At 42.0% G+C, this 20,641-nt stretch overlaps 1 protein-coding gene across 1 annotated transcript in view; it reads right to left on the reverse strand.

Annotated features, from left to right (window-relative positions):
* The window catches only part of G3BP2 (G3BP stress granule assembly factor 2), a 28,677-nt gene that overhangs the window by 7,322 nt on the left and 714 nt on the right, over positions 1 to 20,641 (reverse strand). The window contains exons 2-11 of the mRNA XM_018553294.1: positions 12,230 to 12,351; positions 11,075 to 11,156; positions 9,757 to 9,930; positions 8,000 to 8,090; positions 7,790 to 7,892; positions 6,413 to 6,593; positions 5,245 to 5,346; positions 4,464 to 4,566; positions 2,318 to 2,446; positions 1,544 to 1,662 (exon numbers count right to left, since the gene is read on the reverse strand). Of these exons, the coding sequence (XP_018408796.1) occupies positions 1,544 to 1,662; positions 2,318 to 2,446; positions 4,464 to 4,566; positions 5,245 to 5,346; positions 6,413 to 6,593; positions 7,790 to 7,892; positions 8,000 to 8,090; positions 9,757 to 9,930; positions 11,075 to 11,156; positions 12,230 to 12,324 (1,179 nt within the window). The 5' untranslated portion in view covers positions 12,325 to 12,351. The remainder of the gene's footprint in view (positions 1 to 1,543; positions 1,663 to 2,317; positions 2,447 to 4,463; positions 4,567 to 5,244; positions 5,347 to 6,412; positions 6,594 to 7,789; positions 7,893 to 7,999; positions 8,091 to 9,756; positions 9,931 to 11,074; positions 11,157 to 12,229; positions 12,352 to 20,641) is intronic.

Raw genomic sequence — 20,641 nt, forward strand, 5'->3', positions numbered from 1 at the left:
TTTCAATAAATTCCTTTTCTTGGAGTCCAATGAGGGACACAGCTCTGAAGAATTCTGAGACGTAGAGTTATGCTGCTGCCTCATTTCTCCTATAGAGCAGCATAACCCTACGTCTCAGAATTCTTCAGAGCTGTGTCCCTCAATGCACAGTAAGATAACTATTTGTTTAGGTCTGGGGTACCTGAGAAAGGGGCTTTTATTTGCCTGACTGGCACCCACAGTCTCTTCCTTCTTCATTTCGGCAGTCAGAGGCCTGCTGACATGTGAGCATAATGTAGACCTTAGCAAGCATTTAACCCTAGCAGTGTAGGGGAAGCCCCACTGCAAAAGAAGATTTTTTTTCCCCTCAGAGATGGGCTTTAAATGATCTTATATAAGCTTTACCATGTAAATGAAAGCATAAAAGTGGTTTTCAATCTTTTTTTAATCTGCGTATTAAATGTATGCCTGGTGATCCTCCTATGAAGGTCCGTGTTTAGACACTTTGTTACAGGGTGACAACTGTCTTCCAACTGCGGTCCTGTTTTATCACGCAGTCACATGCACCCCTGGTTGAGACTACAAATCGCTCATGCCCACACACATTGCGCAGGCATGAACCACCCTTTTCAGGAAGGCGGTCGTGAGTAATATGGAGCTGATGCAGGAGGGAGAGCATGTGGACAGGAAATGGCTGAAAGAGGCTGAAGAGTAGAACCAATTATTTTGAAAAAACTAAAAAACATGACAAATGCTTATGACACACAGTGCTTTAGCAAACGAAATGTCATTCAGTTAAGGATTAGATTTACGTTGATGAGTCCAAGTAACAAAAATAAAATCTACACCTATAAAAACTGTAAACATGTTTCTACAGGTGTAATTCTCCAGTAGTGATAGTGTACATCATGTAAGCCACAAGACTATTTGAAAATAAAAAGGGCTATATGGAGGCAGCATTTACTATTTGGTAATTAAAACCTGCAAGTATGGAATGTGACATTACTGATACAGTGCAGTAATAGGAATCTCAAAAAGGTACATGCAGAACACACTGCAGGTAAGAGATACTCAGATCCCAGCCTGACACAAACAGTGCTTTCTCTCAGTAGTTTTGATTTTAGGAGGATTTTTCTTAGAGCTACAGGAGGAAAATCAATTGCCTGTTTAGAGATTGGCTGAAAAATGCTTGAAATCACTGCATGTATGCTGGCACAACAGGTAAGTATCAGACTATGATTCTGTGCCTCTGTGGATTAGGACGCTTTTTTTTTTCTTTTTAAACCTCTGGTGTTTAGTGATGTCCCATTAAGTGACTTCTTATGCAGTTTTATTCCACTTCGCATTGCATATGACAGGTGTGTAAATAAATTGGGGTATCTGAACTCTAGAAGCACAATTTGGTTATAGCAACGCAACAAGAGTTTGCTGGTGGCCACAATGGCAGCCTTCTAAAACTTGGTGTTACCACAGAGAAAAAAAAACAACAATAGTACACCAGTGGCAGCAAAAGCAAAACAACTAATTTACAGAAACTACAAAAAATAAACAAAAAAAAACATACTTTAGCAAGCAGAATCCTCTGAACAGGTTCAGAATCATCAAACACAACAAATCCAAAGTTAGGAAGCTTCCCGCCAACACCTTTGGTATTAATCCGGAGTTCCATTACATTTCCATAACCTGCAACAAATGAGAAATATTGCAATGTTAAAGTTTGCATAAAAATGTCACCTTAAATTTATAAGCTGGTTCCTGGTTCACAAAGCACGTACCTCCAGTTGCTCGGCAGCCACATCCTCTATCTTCAAAATTGACTATGGATCCCCAAAACCAAGGCATTTTAATATACCAACATCAACCACAGCTTCGGAGGTCCCTTCCTGGTCTGCCACCTCATAATCCACACTTGCCTACGGGCACCAAATGTGATAGGCAGCCTCACCGGTCTATAAAAATGAGTGAGGCTGGAAGGAGGTGCATCGAAGATAAAAAAAATACTATTGGAACAGGGTTCCAATATGTGTAACTAGCAACAGTGTATCAAGCTACATGAAACGTAACTAGCCATGCATTCCAATGCCTTTCCCTCCATTGCTTGACCTGAAAAAATACTATCATGGATTTTCAAAGCAAACAGTAGTGGAATACTTTATGAACTCAGGTATGCTTAAAAATGGGGCTTTTTTATTTCAAAACCTAAAAGGAGGCACATAATGTCCATAAAGAGTTTTCGTTCAGCTCTTTTCATGTGAATGGTAGTTACTATGTGCATGGGAAAAGACAGCAGACTCAGAATGTGGCAGACACATATAAAAACACTGGATTGTATACTTACTCATGAAAAATTCTTTTAACTCGCTTTCATCAATATCATGTGGTAGATTACCAACAAAGAGCTGGTGGCTGTCAGGATATCGGAACATGCGTCGGTTATCAGTTTCCCCTTGATCAGTGTCTCCACGACCTGTTAAAAAGATAAACCTGTTCATTAGAGCTGAACGCCAGGCATAAAGTATTATGCATGCCTACTTGAAACCTGACAACACAGGGGGTCGCTTGCTCGGTACACCATGCACTCAGAGTGCCTAGTTTTTTTACCAAGGAAAACAAGGGGTCTCTAATCGGACGACGATGTTACAATGTGCCCCTCATCTAATCACTGGGTGCCCTGTATTCCTGGATTTAAAAAAATAGGCTCTCTGGCTAATGTGCAAAAGCCACCCACTGTGTTTTCAGAAAAGAGGGGAAGCCGCTCAGCGCCATACACGACACGGAAAGGGGGAAGGGCGAAATAAAATAACAAAAAATAGATAATCGCTTGAAGCACTGTGGTAGCTCCGGCTACTACACTGCTTTCAAGGTTTACCGTGGGCCAACCAGGCATACTTACACTGGGGCAAGTTGAACTAATGTGAGTATGTAAGATATAATACTTATATCTGGATTTCAGCTTTAAACAAAGTCCCAACTGGCCATTCCTACATGCTCTCATCAAAGTTATGAGGCCCACACTGTCCTCAGATTACAACATCTTCCAATTGAAACATCTGTAGCCTAGCTGGCCTACTCATGGCATTTCATTATTACTAGGTGGGCTTTCCATTGCACTGTGCATGCACAATACTACCATGAAACACCATCAGCAGTTCATCTAGTAAATAGGCTATACAGCTTTCATGGGGAAGGGCTGAACGGTTTTAGGTGACCCTGTCAGTGCAGGGGCAATTGAATATAAAACATACTTGCAAGAGAAGACTACTGAATATACCTATTTCACCAATCGTTTCTTTTTTAAAAAGCCTCCAATTCACCACTCTCCTAGCCCATGCAAGTATTCTTCCACTTCTCAGTGTAAATAACCTGCACCCTCGCCATTCCCTGTGGTTTCTACTGCCTTTTCGTATGTCACTACTGAATGTAAAAGCTGTCAGGAGGAATCACAGGGAATGGCGTTGGGGCAGTTGTTCTTTCACTTGTATGCAAGACATTCCTCCAAGAGAGAAGACTGTATATACTCCTCTTTACGGTGGTCCGTTTCCTAAAAAAAGCTTCCGCTTCACTGCAATCCTGGCCACCAAGTTTTTTACAGATCGAGGAGTTGAGTACCAGTTAGCCCTGCCTCGGTGTGGTTTCTCCTGCCTTTTCGTATGTCATCCACAACTCTGCCCCCAGCTATATCTCGAACCTTGTCTCAAAGTATCACCCTAACCGTCCACTCCGCCCTTCAAAAGACCTTCTGCTTTCCAGCTCCCTCGTCAACTCCTCCCATGCTCGCTTCCAGGACTTCACTAGAGTCTCTTCCATCCTATGGAACTCTTCACCCCAACCTGGCCTTCTATCTCCTACTCTGACTGCCTTTAGGCGATCCCTTAAGACTCATTTCTTCAAGGAAGCCTATCCCACCTCAAACTAACCACTCAACCATCACATTCTCATACAATTCATTCCCACACAGCTACCTCCTCATGTATCACTTCCCCCTCCCTTTTAGTTTGCAAGCCCTCCTTACCATCTTATCCTGAATTGTATTGCGATTGTAATGTCTTCCATATATTGTAAAGTGCTTTGCAAACTGTTGGCGCTATATAAATCCTGTATAATAATAATGTCACTACCGAATGTAAAAGCTGGCAGGAGGATTTACAGCAAGGCGGGGCTAACTGGTACTCAACTCATCGATTGGTAAAAAAATTGCAGTGGCCAGGATCAGTGAAGCAGAAGCTTCTTTAAGAAACGGGCCACCGTAAAGATAAGTACATACAGTCTTCTCTCTTGTGGGAATGTCTTACATACAAGTGAAAAACAACTGCCCCAACTGAACTGTAAAACATTGCATATTGTCCAACCATAATACAAAGATTCCCACAGAGAAGAGCTGCATTTGTTAGTTACATCACAAAAGTAGCTTCTATCAGAAAAAAAAAAAAAAAAAAGAAAAAAGCAGCCACAATTGTGCTATATGCCATTCAAATTGTTTATACCTGATCGCAGCCCCCTCAGCTGAAACGTTGGACGCTCTCGTGGACGCTGATCACGAGTACGTAGAGGCTGAAGTTGACTGTCTGGTTTATTTTCAGTTCTTGACTGCAATAAAAAGTTAAATTAATTGTGCAACCATGTTAGGAATCACATTTCATCACAGTGCTTATGAATATGAAAGATATGCTATCAATTTGCTTTCATGTCTGTACCAAGCAGTTGTAGAATTAGATTCTAAGGGCCTATTTAAAACTAAGCAGTATCTGCTCTCCGTAGGACATTGCTCTAATAACTCCACACTGCGCTTGCATTTTACCGAGTCTGTGTGGAGCCTGCAATGTCTTGTGGTGTTGGCACAACGCTGCAGGGAACATAGAGGGAAAGCCCTTACACATGACCTGTCAAAGTCAAGTGGCAGGTTTCCTTTTCTTCATTAACCCCTGCCCATGTCACTGGACTCTTGCCCCATGTCACTGGTCACTGGACTTTTAAGCAAGCAAAATGCAAAACACATATCCTAAACACACAAAACAATGCTTGAAAAGTGTGCAGGGACTTTTTTTTTTTCCTTCTAAAAGCATGGCCAGAGTTAGGCTATACTGCTGCTTAATAAATGGGCCCCTAAGTGGTAAAAGTCTGTTACTGGCACTCAAAGATTTTTCATAATAAAAAAAAACTTGCAAAAATACAAATTACAAGCTTGAGGAGGGAACAACTCTGCTGTTAAAAAAAAAAAAATCCATAGGTACTAGAAAACATGTAGCCTCAGAAACTGTTAACTACCTGTGAAGCAGGAGCTTTTATAACATGGGGAGGAATTCCTGAAGATGGTACAGTACCACTTGGAGGCAGGTTTTTACTGGTCACTGATGCCCAAGAGAAAGCCTAAAGAAAATACAAAGACAACTTACGAATTGCTCCATTCTGCTAAACTAAAAACACCTGAACTTTTATCTAATTACACACCATTCTTTTTTTTTTCTCCTTAATCCTCAAATAGTCCATTTGAATTAAAAGCTTAACTAAAAAGGAAGACAAAATAAAATCCAGGCATGTATTGTAGAACATAAAAGCAAATTAAAAAGGGTTTTGAATAGGACCATAAACACGCTTTGTACTAACCTACTGTTATTCCATGGACAACAGTAAACCAAGTGGGTAATGAAAGCATACTACTGCAGAACAATCATGCCCACTACATTGCAAGTGAGATCAAGGGTCTCTGCTATGCTGTCTGGCAGGGGTGCTTGCTGGATCTCAACACAGGCTGATCACAAGGTGGTGAATTATGCCTATATTTCCATGTTAAGACTGCGCAATACTACAACCACGTAAGCTAGGAAAATGTATGAACAAGCTAATATCCTGGCTGTTTTCTGAGGAGGCTCCAATGTTGCAGACCAGCTCAGGCTCTTAGAGAAGAAAGCAGTGCATAGAGATGAACCACCAACAATTGTTATTTCCCTTCAGCTAGGTATTTGTGGATAATAAAACATATGTCCTTAGAAAAGTAATAATCTAGTGATGATTAAATTCAAAGAGGTTTTGGTAATGTACATATAATTATTTTCACTTAATACCATTTGTGCTAAATGTAACAAGCGGGATTTAATACAATTTTGTCACATAGAAGACTAAATCAATGAGGAGGTGATGCTGCAGAATAAAAAGTAAAAGCTCAATCAGTGGGTTATATCTCCTTTTATTTTACACCAACTCCAAAAGCAGAAAGTTGCATGGAGTTCTCAATACTACCCTTTCTATGCTTAAGAGATACATGTCTAAATAGAATAGATTAAACTATCATCAGCAACATAATGTATCTAGCTATCAGATACATGGTATACTGCACTTCTGCAGATTCATTCCAATGAATACTAAAATAAACAAAGAATAACCATTTTCCTGGAATGATGCTCATGAACACAAATGCCATATAAAGATAATGTACCTTTGGTGGCTCCTGGGGCAGAGGAATGGGGTCAGCAGGTGGAGGTGTGGGTGACTTTTCCTCAAGCTCCTCTATATTCTTTTCTTCTGGCTCAGGTTTTAGCTCCTCAGTCTTCACTTCTGGTTCAGGCTCTGGCTCTGGCTCAATAATGGGTTCTTCCAAAGACTCCTCTACTCCATTACTAATATTAAAAGAGAAGGTATAATTTAAAATAAAAAAGTACCAGAGTAACAGCCTTTTGTCAAACAAGTTTGAATTAACTTTCCAAGAAAAAAAAAAAAAAAAAAAAAAAAACAACACACAAGCACGATGTAACAAGGGTACAAAACGCATATGCACCAAAGGCATGTACATTCCAATGGAAACATTGAGCCCAAGCAACAAAATACAAATATACAGTAGGACATAATAAACAAAGTGCCAAATGTTGAGATAATGGGTACTATTGAAACAAGGTCCAAAGGACATCTCCAAGGGATGGAGAAAGAAGGGAGTAAAATAATGCAACAAGAGCACGGGGAAAAAAGGAAACAAAGCAAGAAAACTGGGAACTAGAAACCACGACTAGGATGGGAGGGTGAGGGATGAAGTCATATATATCCTATCGGAGTAAGTTACTAAAAACTCTGAAAGTTCAGGCCACCACCCATTAGTATTAAAGGAGAACTATGAGATGAGTGCTTTTCACTCACCTCATAGTTCTAGCCGACCTGTGACGATGAGACTGTCACAGGTCGGCTCAGTAGATCGGGAGGCGAGCGAACACATATCGGGTTCGCTCGCCTCTCGATCCTGTCACGGCTCTCTGCCGTGGGAAGGGGAGGGGCTGGATTCCCCCCTCCCCGCTCCGATCCGCCAGCGCTGACTGGCGGAACGGACGGGGGAGGGTACAGCTGGCTCTGCCTCTAGATAGGCAGAGCCAGCTGTCACTCACCTAGCTGGGCGAATCCCGTCAGCTAAGTCGTGATCCGCTCCGGCTGCGGCGTCTCAGTATACCGCGAGCTGTAGCTCACGGTATACTGAGCTTAGGGTAACGGGAGGGCACTAGTTTGTGTCCTCCCGTTACCCTAAGGAGAACTATGGGGAAAAACACTGACCCCATAGTTCTCCTTTAACTCCACAACTCAAAAAGGTCAGAAATGTTCTCACCCTCACTCAGAGAGCAGGGACCATAAAGCAGCCCAACTGACCGAAATCTAACACTCTGAGTAACGGCCTTTTGATAAATTTAAAAAAATAAAAAATAAAAACCCACACCACTAAACATGTGCAAAAACATTAAGTTAAACATAGAAAGTCAAGCAACCATATATAAATAGAAGGCAAGAAAGCCATTGTCCAAGAGATAAAAAGGAAACGAAAAACAGTGGAACTTACGACACTGGATGTGGATCATAGTAAGAACTGTTGGAGTTTTCTTGAACAGGTTCAGGAGATGGCTGTCTTTCCTCCTGTTCTTCTTCTACTTCTTCTTCAGATTCTGGTGATTGAAATATTCATCATATCAAAGTACATGGTTAGAATGTCAAGTCAACTGTGCAAAACAATTAAAAAGGTAAGAAAATTCAAGGCTTAGAAGACACTTGCCTTCATCTAGCTCTGCTTCTGAATCCCCAAAAACCTCATCCTCATAGCGAAAGATGTCATTGTGAACATAAAATTTGTTTGGGACAGATCCCTGCAACACAGAAATGTTAATACACATGCAATTATTTAGAAAAAAAATCTAAAACATCCAGGTACTCTTCTAAAACAGTGTTTTTACATTCCATTTATCAAAAAAAAAATGAAATTAAACATTTAAATAAAAATTCCATCCCAAGCACTGCCATCTCCAAGTCCTCAAACTGCCTGTCAGCGCCCATTTTTGCATCTCAAACAGTTCCTCAGATTTCTAGAGTCTGTCCGACACACACAAGCACTGGGTTATACACTCACTGGCCGCTTTATTATTAGGTACACCTCTTCAACTGCTCGTTAACACAAATATCTAAAATCAGCCAATCACATGGCAGTAACTCAAAACAATTTAGGCATAGAAGATAGTAGTAATTCTATGTGGGATGTCCAAAAGCAGTCCAACTAAGGTGTTGTCAAAAGCCACTGACCAATCCTACAGATGTGGAATTTCACTAAAAGAGTAGGAGAAGGAATCAACGCCTGAATTAAGAGAATTACGAGTCGAGTGATTTTTCACTCAGCCTCATAATTTGAGCCGACGTGTGACAATGAAACTGTCACAGGTCGGCTCAGTAGATCGGGAAGTGAGCAAACACATACCGGCGCTCGCTCACTTCTTGATCAGTGCAGAGAGCCGTGACTGTCACTCACGGCTCCCTGCAGGTATTCCCCCCTGTCCGATCCTCCAGCGCTGACTGGGGGAACGGACGGGGGAGGCGGCGGGTACAGCATGCTCTGCCACTAGATAGGCAGAGCCAGCTGTCACTCACGCAGCTGGGTGGATTCAGATAGAATTGTCGGGATCCGTTCCGGCGCCTCAGTATACCGCGAGCTGTAGCTCCCGGTATACTGAGCTTAGGGTGACGGGAGGACGCTAGTTTGTGTCCTCCCGTTACCCTTAGGAGAACTATGGGGAAAAGCCCTAACCCCATAGTTCTCCTTTAAGGCTTGACGGAAAAGTCAACCAATTATGGAAATAGTCAACACCAATGAGTTTTCACATGTAGTTGAGCCAAAAATACTTAACGATTCCAAATGGCTTTAGTTTTTTTGTCACTTGAACAAGTTATAAAATACTGAAAGTGACCGTCACTTTTTAGGAGGTCCTTCACTATGTAGAGAGCTGCCAAACCCAAGCTATGAGGCTGAAATTATGACTTTTTCTACCAGCTGAAGGTGAGACTTACTTACTTGGACTTTAGCACCAAGTAAATGACACAGGAGCAACCTGGTGTACCAGACCAAGAGAGAATTCCATAGCGCAAAAATAGAACCTGGAGGGGCATGAAGCCTCAACTAGCAAAGTGGTGGACAACCAATTATCCAGCTTAATAACAAACATACAACTTCTTAAAAAGGAGAATAATTTAGATGAACAGCCAAGAAAATCAACAAAAGGAAAAGTAATTTCTAAAAAGAGAAAAGGATATTAACCAGAAAATCTAAATGGAGAGAGGGCTAGTAAACCTGAATCCTTTAAGAGGAGAGAGCAAGGTGATCAACACCACCTGTAAAAAAGGTAGGCAGGAGCAAGAATGCATTGTAAAGGCACCGGTTAAGAACCACGGCCCCAGATGTTTTACTAAAATAGATTTGTTGCAGCGTCACCAATTGCTGATATACTGATTTCAAGACATGTATGACATTGGAAAAGCAATACTTACTTCGGGGGCAAGCACAAAGGTTTGCATGAACTTTCTCATTGGTTGGCCATTGTTAGAAAGTTCACCCATAACTTGGACAACAACTCCATCACTCAGTGTAGCATGTGCATCAACGTGTCGAATCTTTGTGCGACATTCACTGAACTGAAGTGACATCACCTTCTTGTGAATTTCCTGAGTTTAAGAAAACATTTATAGTCAAAGATGTTCGAGAAATCTTTTTTTTAAAGAAAATTATTTCCGCTTCCATACACAACAAATGATGTGAACCTTGCTGAGTGCCATGATGCCCATTCATTCATATCGTCATTCAGCCCAGAAGACATCAAGTGGTGGAAAAGTTGGTAAGTATTGAAGCCTAAGGTGCTTTTTTTTTTATATAACTATACTACTACATGAACCAATTACAAAAAGCTGAACAGATTAAAAGCTGCAGAGATCAAATGCATACAATTGCCGAACCTATGTTTTGCCCAGAAATAGCTGTTTACCAAAGTCAGGAACCCTGCTAACTACCTTACCACTATATATAGGAAGCAAAATTACTTTGAGCAATGACAATTATTTTGAACTAAAAATATGCCTTACCTAAAAATAAAGTTCACATAAAAAATTATCTAAACTTATGCTGCCTTCAGATATAACATCACGATCTCAAGAAATGTGATATTAAGGATTTGTGTCTAATATACAATTGTGTCCTTCAATGAACGGGAGAGAAAATAGGATTTTGGTACTCACCGTAAAATCCTTTTCTCTCCGTTCATTGAAGGACACAGGGAACAGATCATGTACTGCAGGTGGCGCTATTACCCTACAGTACATGATCTCCGATCTGTTCCCCGTGTCCTTCAATGAACGGGAGAGAAACTGGATTTTTGCAGCCATTGTTTCTTCTTTTCACATGTCTATTCTTTTACACTAACCATAAATTAATTTTGCAACCATTAATGTTTTGAATGTATTGCATTGAACTTTTTTGGATAGTTCACAGGTCTGTGAAACAATGTCTTACATCTATGCCATGCCTAAAAAGTTTCCTTTACCACAGCAGCCCATTATCAACTTTCATTTGTCCACAGAAGGCCGGAAAGTAAATAGGCTGCAACAAGAACATTTTCGCTATGTGAGGTCTTCAGGGTTTTTTCCAGGCTTCCTGGTACGTGCAGGGGCATATTACTCAGTAACACTTTACAGAACTAGCTTCATTGACCATGTGGAACAATTTTAAAAAATCCTACATTAGAAAACAACAAAAACAAATAAAATAAACCAAGCTTACGAAAGAAGAACATATAACTTTTGGTTTGAGACATACCGCTTGTCCATACACAGCTTCTTGGGGCTTCCCACTGGCATCCAATCCCCCATGCACATAGGAAGAATTTCTTCCATAAAACCTAAAAAAAAATAAAATTAAACAAAAAAAAGCCTGTGAATTACAACACAATTAAAATGGTAATCCTCAGGACAAACAAGGATTTAAAGTCAAGCATGCCAAACGTATAGCCCAAAAGTGGTTTGCCATGTGAATAAGCACCCTATCCATATAAACTGTTGAACTCCAAACTCCATGATGACATGAAAAGTAGGTTTTGCATTAGGAAGCAGGTACTGTATATGTGCAGACACACTTTTAGGTGCTTGCACTTTATACAAGCAGCAGTTTAATTTTGTCTATTTTTAAGGGTTTGCACATACAAACTTTAAAAGGGGACACTTAGTGGGCATCTAACAGTACACTTGATGAGCACCTGACATTTAATGGCCAACTTCCCCAAAAAGTGGTTTAAATAGGCTACACTCCACCTAATGGCCACATACACATGTCAGTATTTAGTGGGAATGGATATGATGCATGCAGCTCAGTCAGCTATAGCCAATAAAGTAAAATATACTTCCTAGTCCAGTGGGCCAACCCCAAGAGAGAATTGTAAGCACTGGCCTAGGAATGTGGATGCACTTTTGCACTTGATGTACATATGCATGAGCCCTAAAAGAGCAAAAGTGAACAGATTTGCACATTTACCCTACAGCAGAACAGAACAAAGTATGATTGCCATTTTTCCTGAAGGTATAGAAGGGCTTGTGTTTATAGATTAAAGCAACCTACCACAAGTTCAACAGATAGCCGGTGGAAGTCTGCTTTTATATTTTGCACTTGCTACCAAAAGCTGGATGAAATTGCTTGAAATTTACCTTAAGTACAGCATTATAGTTTCTTGACCGGGAAAAGTGTCAATTCTTAGTAGAAAACATTTAATTCAAAAAGATCAGGTATGCGCTATGCCATTCTTGGTAAAATCTATTTACAAGTGAGGTCAGTGGCTAACCAGTGTGCTGATGCAGAGGTTGTTTAGCTATGATGTCTGGCATGTAGAAAGGGGAATTTCAGCAGAAAGTGTAAAAATTAGCTGGTCTTCAGCTAAACAAGAAATAACATTTAAGCAAAGAAAAAGACAGTAACATGTACCTGTGCAAAAAGTCAGGAGCTTTATTTAGCAGAGTGTAGTACTGCCTGACGAACTCCCGCCCTACAAGCAGGGGACTTGGCTTCTCCATCACCATTTCTTTGGTACAGGAAGTGATATGCTGCTATGAAAAATACAAGAGCTGCATTACAGGTAAATCACAGAAACTTAAAGCCAGCTCGTCATGAAAATAACATTGAATACCTTAAAATGAAAGTTGCCTGACTATTATGCGGACTCACTGGCATCAATACTTTCTGTTACTGATTCTTAACAAGTAGGCAACATGTTAATGTGTCAGTCTACCCTATCTGTAATGAAAAGCCCAGGATAATATACTAAAATTATTGGATGCACCCTTAATAAAATGGTGTGAAAATAAACGTTCAAAAGTAAATTATAAAAACCATTTGCAAAAAAAAAAAAAAAAAAATCCCGTTCAAAAACAAAAGTTGCACTTTAATACAGTTTTTATATGCTGCCAACAAAATACAACATATTTTGGCTTTGTATTGAAGTTCTCTTGTTTATGGTTTATACAGCAGACACATGCTCTATCATCCAATGCCTACCAACCAACTGATGCCGATTAGATAAGCAGATTCTGAAAAGGAATAAACAGAACAGGATCAGCAGGACCTGAAACATCTGGTCAAAACTGGTTAACCAGTTCTAGATGGGTACCAACTGGTACCCATCCTTAATGTTATTAAGGATGGTTAACCACCCTTAATGTTTAAAATTCCAAGCAGCTGTCTTTCTTCAGATATCTTTGTTGACAGTACATGTAATCTTCATAGAAGTCTATGGAAGCTGACAACATCATGGTACAGGAAGCTGGAGGAGGATAGGGTCCATAACTCTGAATAACATATATCTATCTATCTATATCAGACCCCTGATATTTCCCTTTTAAAATAGAAAAAGAGATTGTTGACTGTCCTCAATATCTTTTTCTGCAGCCCCTGTTATAAATGAACAGGAATCCTCTATACCGAGTGTTGCTGTTCATTTATAAACTGTGTATATAATAGGAGTTGCTAGATACAAAATCATGAATGAATAGGAATTGATGTAGGCGGACTTCCTATTCATTCAGAAGTGGTACATAGAAAGTTATTATGCTCAGTTCAATACAGTCAGTGATTACTGAGTGCTTGTACCGCTCTCCATCCTGACTCGCTGTCACAGGAGGGTGAGCCGATGGTGCGGGGAGGAGAGCTTGTTCTATTTTGACAGTTGACTTCTCCCCCACACCGCCAGCTCGGGCTCTTTTGCCAGCGTACGGTTGTCTCTGTCCCCACACCGCTCTCCGGAACCAGCCACATCATAAAGAACGCATTTCAGTGCGTTTCAGTCTCTGGAACGCGTCCAAGCTGGCTCACTTTGTTTTGGGGCAGGAGGGGGGCGTGGAGGTGCATTGAAGTCAATGTGGCACATTAGAGTCTACGTTCCGGTCCAGTGTGATCGGCAAAAAATAGTGCATGTAACATTTTTTGCAGATCGCACTGGACCTGAATGCAGGCACTAATGTGCCACATGTTCGGGTGCCAGCGATCACACCGCGGGTGCAGGGCGTGGCTGCGGTGCCATTGAGTTCAATGCACCGCCACGACCCCTACCGCCCCAAAACAAAGTGAGCCGGCCGTGTTGGGTTCCAGAGGCCGAATGCACTCTTGATGGTGTGACAGGGCCCTAAGTCAATGCATACAGCTGTGAGCGTGCACTCCCAACAGACTGTGGGACAGGAAGAGACAGCAGTCTGCGCTGGATCAGAGCCCGACACCAGCGCTGAAGGGACTGCTGAAAACGACTGGAAGAAGAGGATGTTTGGATCAAGAGGCGTCACTTAAGGTAAGCCCTGAAAGCAGCATGGGATTGCGGGTGGCGGGGTCTTGGCGGATTGGACTGTAACATCACTTTAAGGCAGTGAAAAATCTCAGTGTAACATTCCAAAGGGATTAGAAAAAGGACTCTTTTGAATTGGAAACATCTGCATGGATAGTAACCCTGAATTCTGAAAGGCTGATATAACTAGTAGAGAAAAAAAAAGTACCACTACAAGGGAAGGCAGGAACCGCAACAAACTAGTACCCTAGACTGGTGCATGTAGACACCAAAATGCAAGAGGTAAGAGACCCATCTGCTAACACACCCACAATGTCAATGGTGTCCGACGAGAAAAACGTGTGGGGCTTGCCTACCTGATCCAAAACATCATACCAAGAACCATCCTATCCTTTGCTATCCAGACTCCCAAGTACCAAGGAGAGGCCGAAAAAGTCAGAGAATCAATGATATATAGGCAGGAGCACTCACATAAGGTTGGTTCCAATGGATTCAACAAGGCAGTGGAGCCACCCTCAAAAAAGAAATGGATTACAGAGAAACTTTAAAAGCAGAATGCAAGCAAGTGACTTTCTTCAAACAGAAAGCAACTGGCAAACATAACGTCAAGCAGTGTGCTGCATTTCAAAGTGAGGGTTTAATAACACAACGTTTACTTTTCCAATGTACAGCTAAGAGAAAGAGGTTTCTTATCGGTGAAAGATTTTTAGACTGCGTTAATAGAATGCCTTTTGTACAGTCCTCTGGCCAGATACTGAGCAACGTCTGTGGCAACTTTGACTTTTCCACATTTTGTAGTGTTACAACCTGGATGGATTGAATTGGGATTTTACATCACTAAGCTAAGGTGACCTATAATGTTAAAGAAAGAAAACTCAATTTTTAGAAGAACATTTTCTTTATATCATTAAGGTTCACAAGAGAACTTTCAAGCCCACTACGAGAGGATAGTGACAGGTACTTTTTAGAGAAGACACCTTAGGCCTATTAGACCATTGATGCCTGTAGCTTTTGCAGATTAGGGACACCAGTTCTCAACCTGCTGCTGGGATCTGACAGCTCTGAACCTCATATTCCTGAGCTGAGAACCTAATGCAGCCTGGAGATTGGTGAAAATTAGTTCACTGATCTCCTTTATGCTTTATTTGGCTTGCCCCTGGAGTGATCCCAAGCTCACAGGAGAACAAGGTAAGGCCAGGGACCACAAGAGCAGGTTGTGCAGATCTATTCTGGATGATGCCACCAAACAGGGAGGCATGGCTGATAAAACACTAGCCATTTTAAAATCTTAAATGGTTAGAATGATTTGTTGTATTAGGACCCTTTCACACCATGTCCAGACCAGATCTGGATGCGTTTCTGCAAATGCGGAGTGGCAAAAGAGTACGGAAGGGCTAAAACTTTTGTCAGGTTCTTGATATCAGTGTCTCCCCGTCCCAGTGACACCTGATGTGTTCGATTTTTTGTCCCGATGTTATAGGCACAGAAAATGTAGAGCATTTCTCTGAACACATCACAGGCAGCAATAAAAGCTAGGGACTTAATATAACCCTTGCCCTGAAGATGGCTTTAAACCTGAACTCCAGTCTTCCCTTTAGTCTTGGCACAGTTGAACAGGCTCTTCCTGTACTGGAAAGGTTTACACGGTGAGCTTCTCACAGTGTGCATTTGAAGCTGCAGTAAGTCAGATCGAGCCCACCTCATTTCCTGGCTGGAGGACATCTACGATCATCTGGCGCTTTTCTACCAAGCCTGACAATCCCTGCCCCTTCCCTTTCAATCATTGGATTTTAGTGATCAGCGTCGCATGCGGGCATTACAAAGCCATGACTCCCAGAAACAGGCAGGCATCATAGGATTTGTAGTTTCACCACAGCTGGAGTGCCCTATCCCTGAGATATACTATCAATATGATGCAGTGGATGGGGAAGGCAGACAAGTCTTCAGGATGCTAGGTTCTGGACTGTATATCTGCTCTCCACTTAAAAAAAATCAAGACATAAAAGAGTTACTACATTTAAAATGTCAACAGCTCATTGTTTTAAAATAGCTTGCTTCTCAAGCAGACTTAAGACCTTTATCTCCTTTTACTAAAAATCACATCAGCTCTGTATGTCGATATGAAACCATCTTGCATTCATTAAAAATTTTTCTTTTATTTCCAAAAAGTTTTTTTTACTTTCTGGTAATCTTGGTCATTTGTGACGTAATGTGCCTAAAAAATTGGATCCTGGGTAGATTACATCAGCAGAGCATTGCTGGAAAATGTCATCTGTAATCTCACGAGATCTCAGGGAAAGGCATTTTCCTCCTTTGAGATGATGTGCATGGTCACATGTCCTAGTCAGATGTGTAAGAGTTCCAGGAAGTACAGGGAGATGGATTCATCTTCCCTTAGTAAAAATTGATCACTGTGAGAAGTAGGGATGTCCCGATAGCACTTTTTCAAGACCAAGTACAAGTACAGGTACTTGCCGATACTTTTTCTTAAAGGGACATGTAAAAAAAAATTCTAAAAACAATACGGACTGATTTAAGGGCAGTTTCTAACCAGGGCTGCATACAGATCTCACCAGAGCTAAATACAGTTCTCACCAGGCTGCGTTCAGAATCTGGACCCAGCCTGGTGACATCTGTACGCAGGTGTGACAGTTACTGTGCAGAACGAGTGCCGCAGACATCTACTCTTACACCCAATGGGTTTGGTTGGCAAATGTGACTGCAATGTGCTTTGTTGATTACTACATGTTTTAAGTGCAGTGGGAGGCACATTTGCTCACAATACATCCCGTTAAAGATAAAGAGTCTTAACAGACTAGAGGAGAATGCCAGACAAAATGCTCCTGTCTGTATACGTGGTGTGGGACTGCCTCGAGCAGTGCCTGCACCAGGAGTCAGGAGGAGACGTGGGACCCGGCAGGCAGCGTCAAAGACAGCTACTGCCAGGTCCCCGGAAGGCCGCTTCAGGACCCAACAAACACAGGACCTGATCCGACTTGAAAATTTAAAGGGCTAGTAGTATCGCCCTGCAGTATCGGGGCATTTTCACGCGTATAGGTACTCGTGAAAATGCCCTGTAACGGCCCCCGATACCAATATCGGTATATCCCTAGTGAGAAGAATATGGGGGAAGAAATGTAAGGTACGCAGAGAGTAAAAAGCCTGAAATTCTCTGAAAGAATCTGTTGGTAGATTGTCATTACTAAACATTTCTAAAAGGTGTCTTTGTTGTTATTTTAAAGATATGGGTAAAGTTTCTCTTTAACTGCATTCCGTACAACTTTTTGAAAAATCATAATTATTCTCTGAATTAAAAAAACAAACGCATTAAGCACTTTGAAACAATGATCTCTCATCCACTGCACAACTAGCTAAAACACAAAAGTTTAATTTTTCTTTTGCTCTTTGTAGAAAAAACAAAACCAAAAACTTTGCAGCAACCAACCTTTACTACTTGGGTGAGAGTAGTATCTAAAACCAATTTGTATACTGGTTCTCGTTTTTGACATAAGAACTTCCTTAAAGTTGAACTGCTAGAAGGGGAAAAAAACAGTTTTGCATATTTGCTGTGTAAAAATAAATTACCTCTAATGTTGGGTGTCCCATATGTGGATGTTAGGTAAAACATCCCATTCATCCCCGACACTACTGTAAGCAGCGAACCTCTTGCTTTTGACAGCTTACATACAGCAAAGAAGGTTGCTCAGTCTCCCCCTTCGTCTCCCCACATCCCTTCACAAAATGTCTAGTGTTCTTTTCACAGAATAAGAGGGGACACGTAGAGAAAAAGTAGCACTTGCAGTTGCTCAATTGTGCATTTCACACCTCCAGACCTGAGACAAGGAGATGCAAGAAATCAGTAGGGAGAAGAATAGTGCCACGAATCATCACGGTAGTTGTGGCATCAACTGGTGGAAGGAGAGGCCTGGGCTGGGTAGAGAGCAAAGGACCACAGAGTAGGATTTGACCTTCCATTACCTAGCCGCGAGCATGCAGTCTCCATACAATAGGCACACCACACTAGAATAGTTGGTGTAGAAAATGGTAGGACATATATTGTCTGGTATCTGAAAATACCTCAAACCCCTGGATTGTACTGACTGGCTCCTGGATAGCAATACAAATCTAGTTATTTAGCCAGCAAAGTCAGAAAAGCAACACATGCCCTCAGAAAGGCAACAAGTTGCCTAAAAGTAAAAAAAAAAAACCAACTCTTTTGCAGTATCAATGGATGCCATATGTGACAAGTCTCTAAGCATTTTTGCCATGGCTCTGTGTGAGGTAAAGGAGGGGACTGGTTGCCTCTAACAAATCTGTCGAAGTAACTAGAAGAGCCCATTCACACTAATGCATTCAATACTGCGATGCAAAGTAAGGCGTGTTATAGGTGTTGGGATTGGAGCAGTTCGGAACTGATGTCAACGTTGTGACATCCATGTTTGTCCAGTTTTCTTCCTCCATCTTGCAATGTTGGTCTAGAGCTATATGGGGAATCGGATTACCCTGATTCACCAAGATCAGGTCAGCCAAAACTGAACTCTGATCCATTTGGTTTTCCAGACCTGGACGGAGTTGGGGGTAATCGGATGTAAACAAGACACACGTTCTATCTGTCTGCTTATAGGAGGTGCCTATACGCCGGCTGAAATTCGCACACAGTGTGTGGGGCTGTCGTCTCCCTTTCAGCCAGCATTCCTCGATCAGCCGATCTAAGGAGCCAGCTGCAAAATCTTCATACGATCAGAGCCGTCAGCTAATGAGCTACACGCTCTGACCGGGTATTCTAACTGGTGCCAGCAGCACCTGTCAGAATACAATGCAAAAAGTGGCAATTCCTCGATCAATATGCGGTTTGTGTTGATGGCGGAATCGTGTCAATTTTTTTTATGTTCAAACAGGGGGTTGAACGAAAAGAAGTTGATAGCTGTATGGCCAGCCTAACAATGGACTTCCGATCGGATCCACCTGCAAAACTGACAGACGGACCTGATCAGAATGCCCATGTGAATGGGCTCTAATGCACTGCAGTGGTGAGAACGGGCCCTAAGGCAGCAGCTGGCTAGACTCACAGACGTAAAAGTAAATTGTGCTGGGTCTAAATGCTTTTTATTGTAAATCATACACTGGTTTCTTATGTCTACTGGAGGCTCCAAAGGATCACCATACACATCTGATTGTACAATCTCCTTAAGATGGTTGGTTTAGATGGTACACATAAAATTGATCGGATAGTTAGATTGCAATTAGTGATGAGGGTGATGAGGCTGAGGCTGAGCCTGGTGAAATCCCGCGATCGTACGAGAATCGAACAATGTGAATGAAGACGTGCGACCGTTTCTACTGTACGGTCGCACGTCTTTTGTCTAAGGAGCATGCTAGAAAACCAGCCGAGAATCGTACGATTTTCGGCTGGTTTGAACAGTGCTCGGGAGACAAATGCCGAACGGGCCGGTACGTTTTTTTAATTACTTTACAACCATCGCAAGACTTAGGTCTTGCGATGGTTGTAAAGTGTATGGCCACCTTTAGAAAGCCATCCCCACCAAAATCTCCAATCTACCCAGCTGCAGTAGCAAAGCCAAATGTTAAGGCAAAGGACCCCGAATGGACAAGACGCAACACCTTTGTTATGGTCTTATAACAAAGGACTGGAGACTTGAACTACCATGACGAAATCTCGCCAGCTCTAGGACGCTTGCGAATGATTCAAGAAGCCTGTGCCCACCAAACTGCAAAAGACCAGTTTCAAATGAAGTTGACCCTCGGTTGAACAATTCCTAAAAGCTCAAGGTAACAAACCTACTGAGAATGTTCATTTTTATTCTTAGTCAATCACTATCGTACTCCTTTTCGCAGTGATAGAACATACAAGGCTCAATTCACAAAGCTCACACACCACCATACAGGGGACTTTTTTCAAAACAGTCATTTGAGTCAGTTGAGTCCGGTAAGATTTGAAGGTTACAGTCACCTAGCTAAAATAAAGACACTTATCCTTGTGCGAGGGCCCAAACCATATCCAGTGCGTTCCAAGACCAGAACGCATAGATCAGGTCAGGCCACATTCTGGGGCGGGAGTGGCGGTGTCATTCAGGTCACTGGCACGGGAATGCCATCCGTTCCGGTGCAGTGCGATCGGAAAAAATGCTGCATGCACTATTTTTTGCAATCGCACTGCACGGGAATGGATGGCATTCCTGTACTTCACATCCCGCTGCAGGGGGCATGTCTGCGGTGCAGACACGAATGGCTCCGGCACGCCCCCTCCCGCCCCAGTCTGATCTATGCTTTCCAGTACATTACGGGAACAGGCCACGCCAGAACGCACTGGATATGTTGCGACTGGGCCCTTCAAGTGGATTTATAGACAAAGCATGTTTTGTATTTTGTGGACAGAGTCCACAAAATATCCCATTTCACTTCCTGTTCGACATCCACTTCCTGTTCGACATCCACAGCAGGAAGTGAGAGGAAATCCTGGTGGTCAGCAGGGTCACCAGATGGTGTGATTCTGCTACATGAGCACACAGGCTGCAATAAAAACCTGACAGGGAGGGCTATATATA

Source organism: Nanorana parkeri, unplaced genomic scaffold, assembly GCF_000935625.1.
Source record: "Nanorana parkeri isolate BGI_ZX_2015 unplaced genomic scaffold, ASM93562v1 scaffold115, whole genome shotgun sequence".
NCBI lineage: Eukaryota > Metazoa > Chordata > Amphibia > Anura > Dicroglossidae > Nanorana > Nanorana parkeri.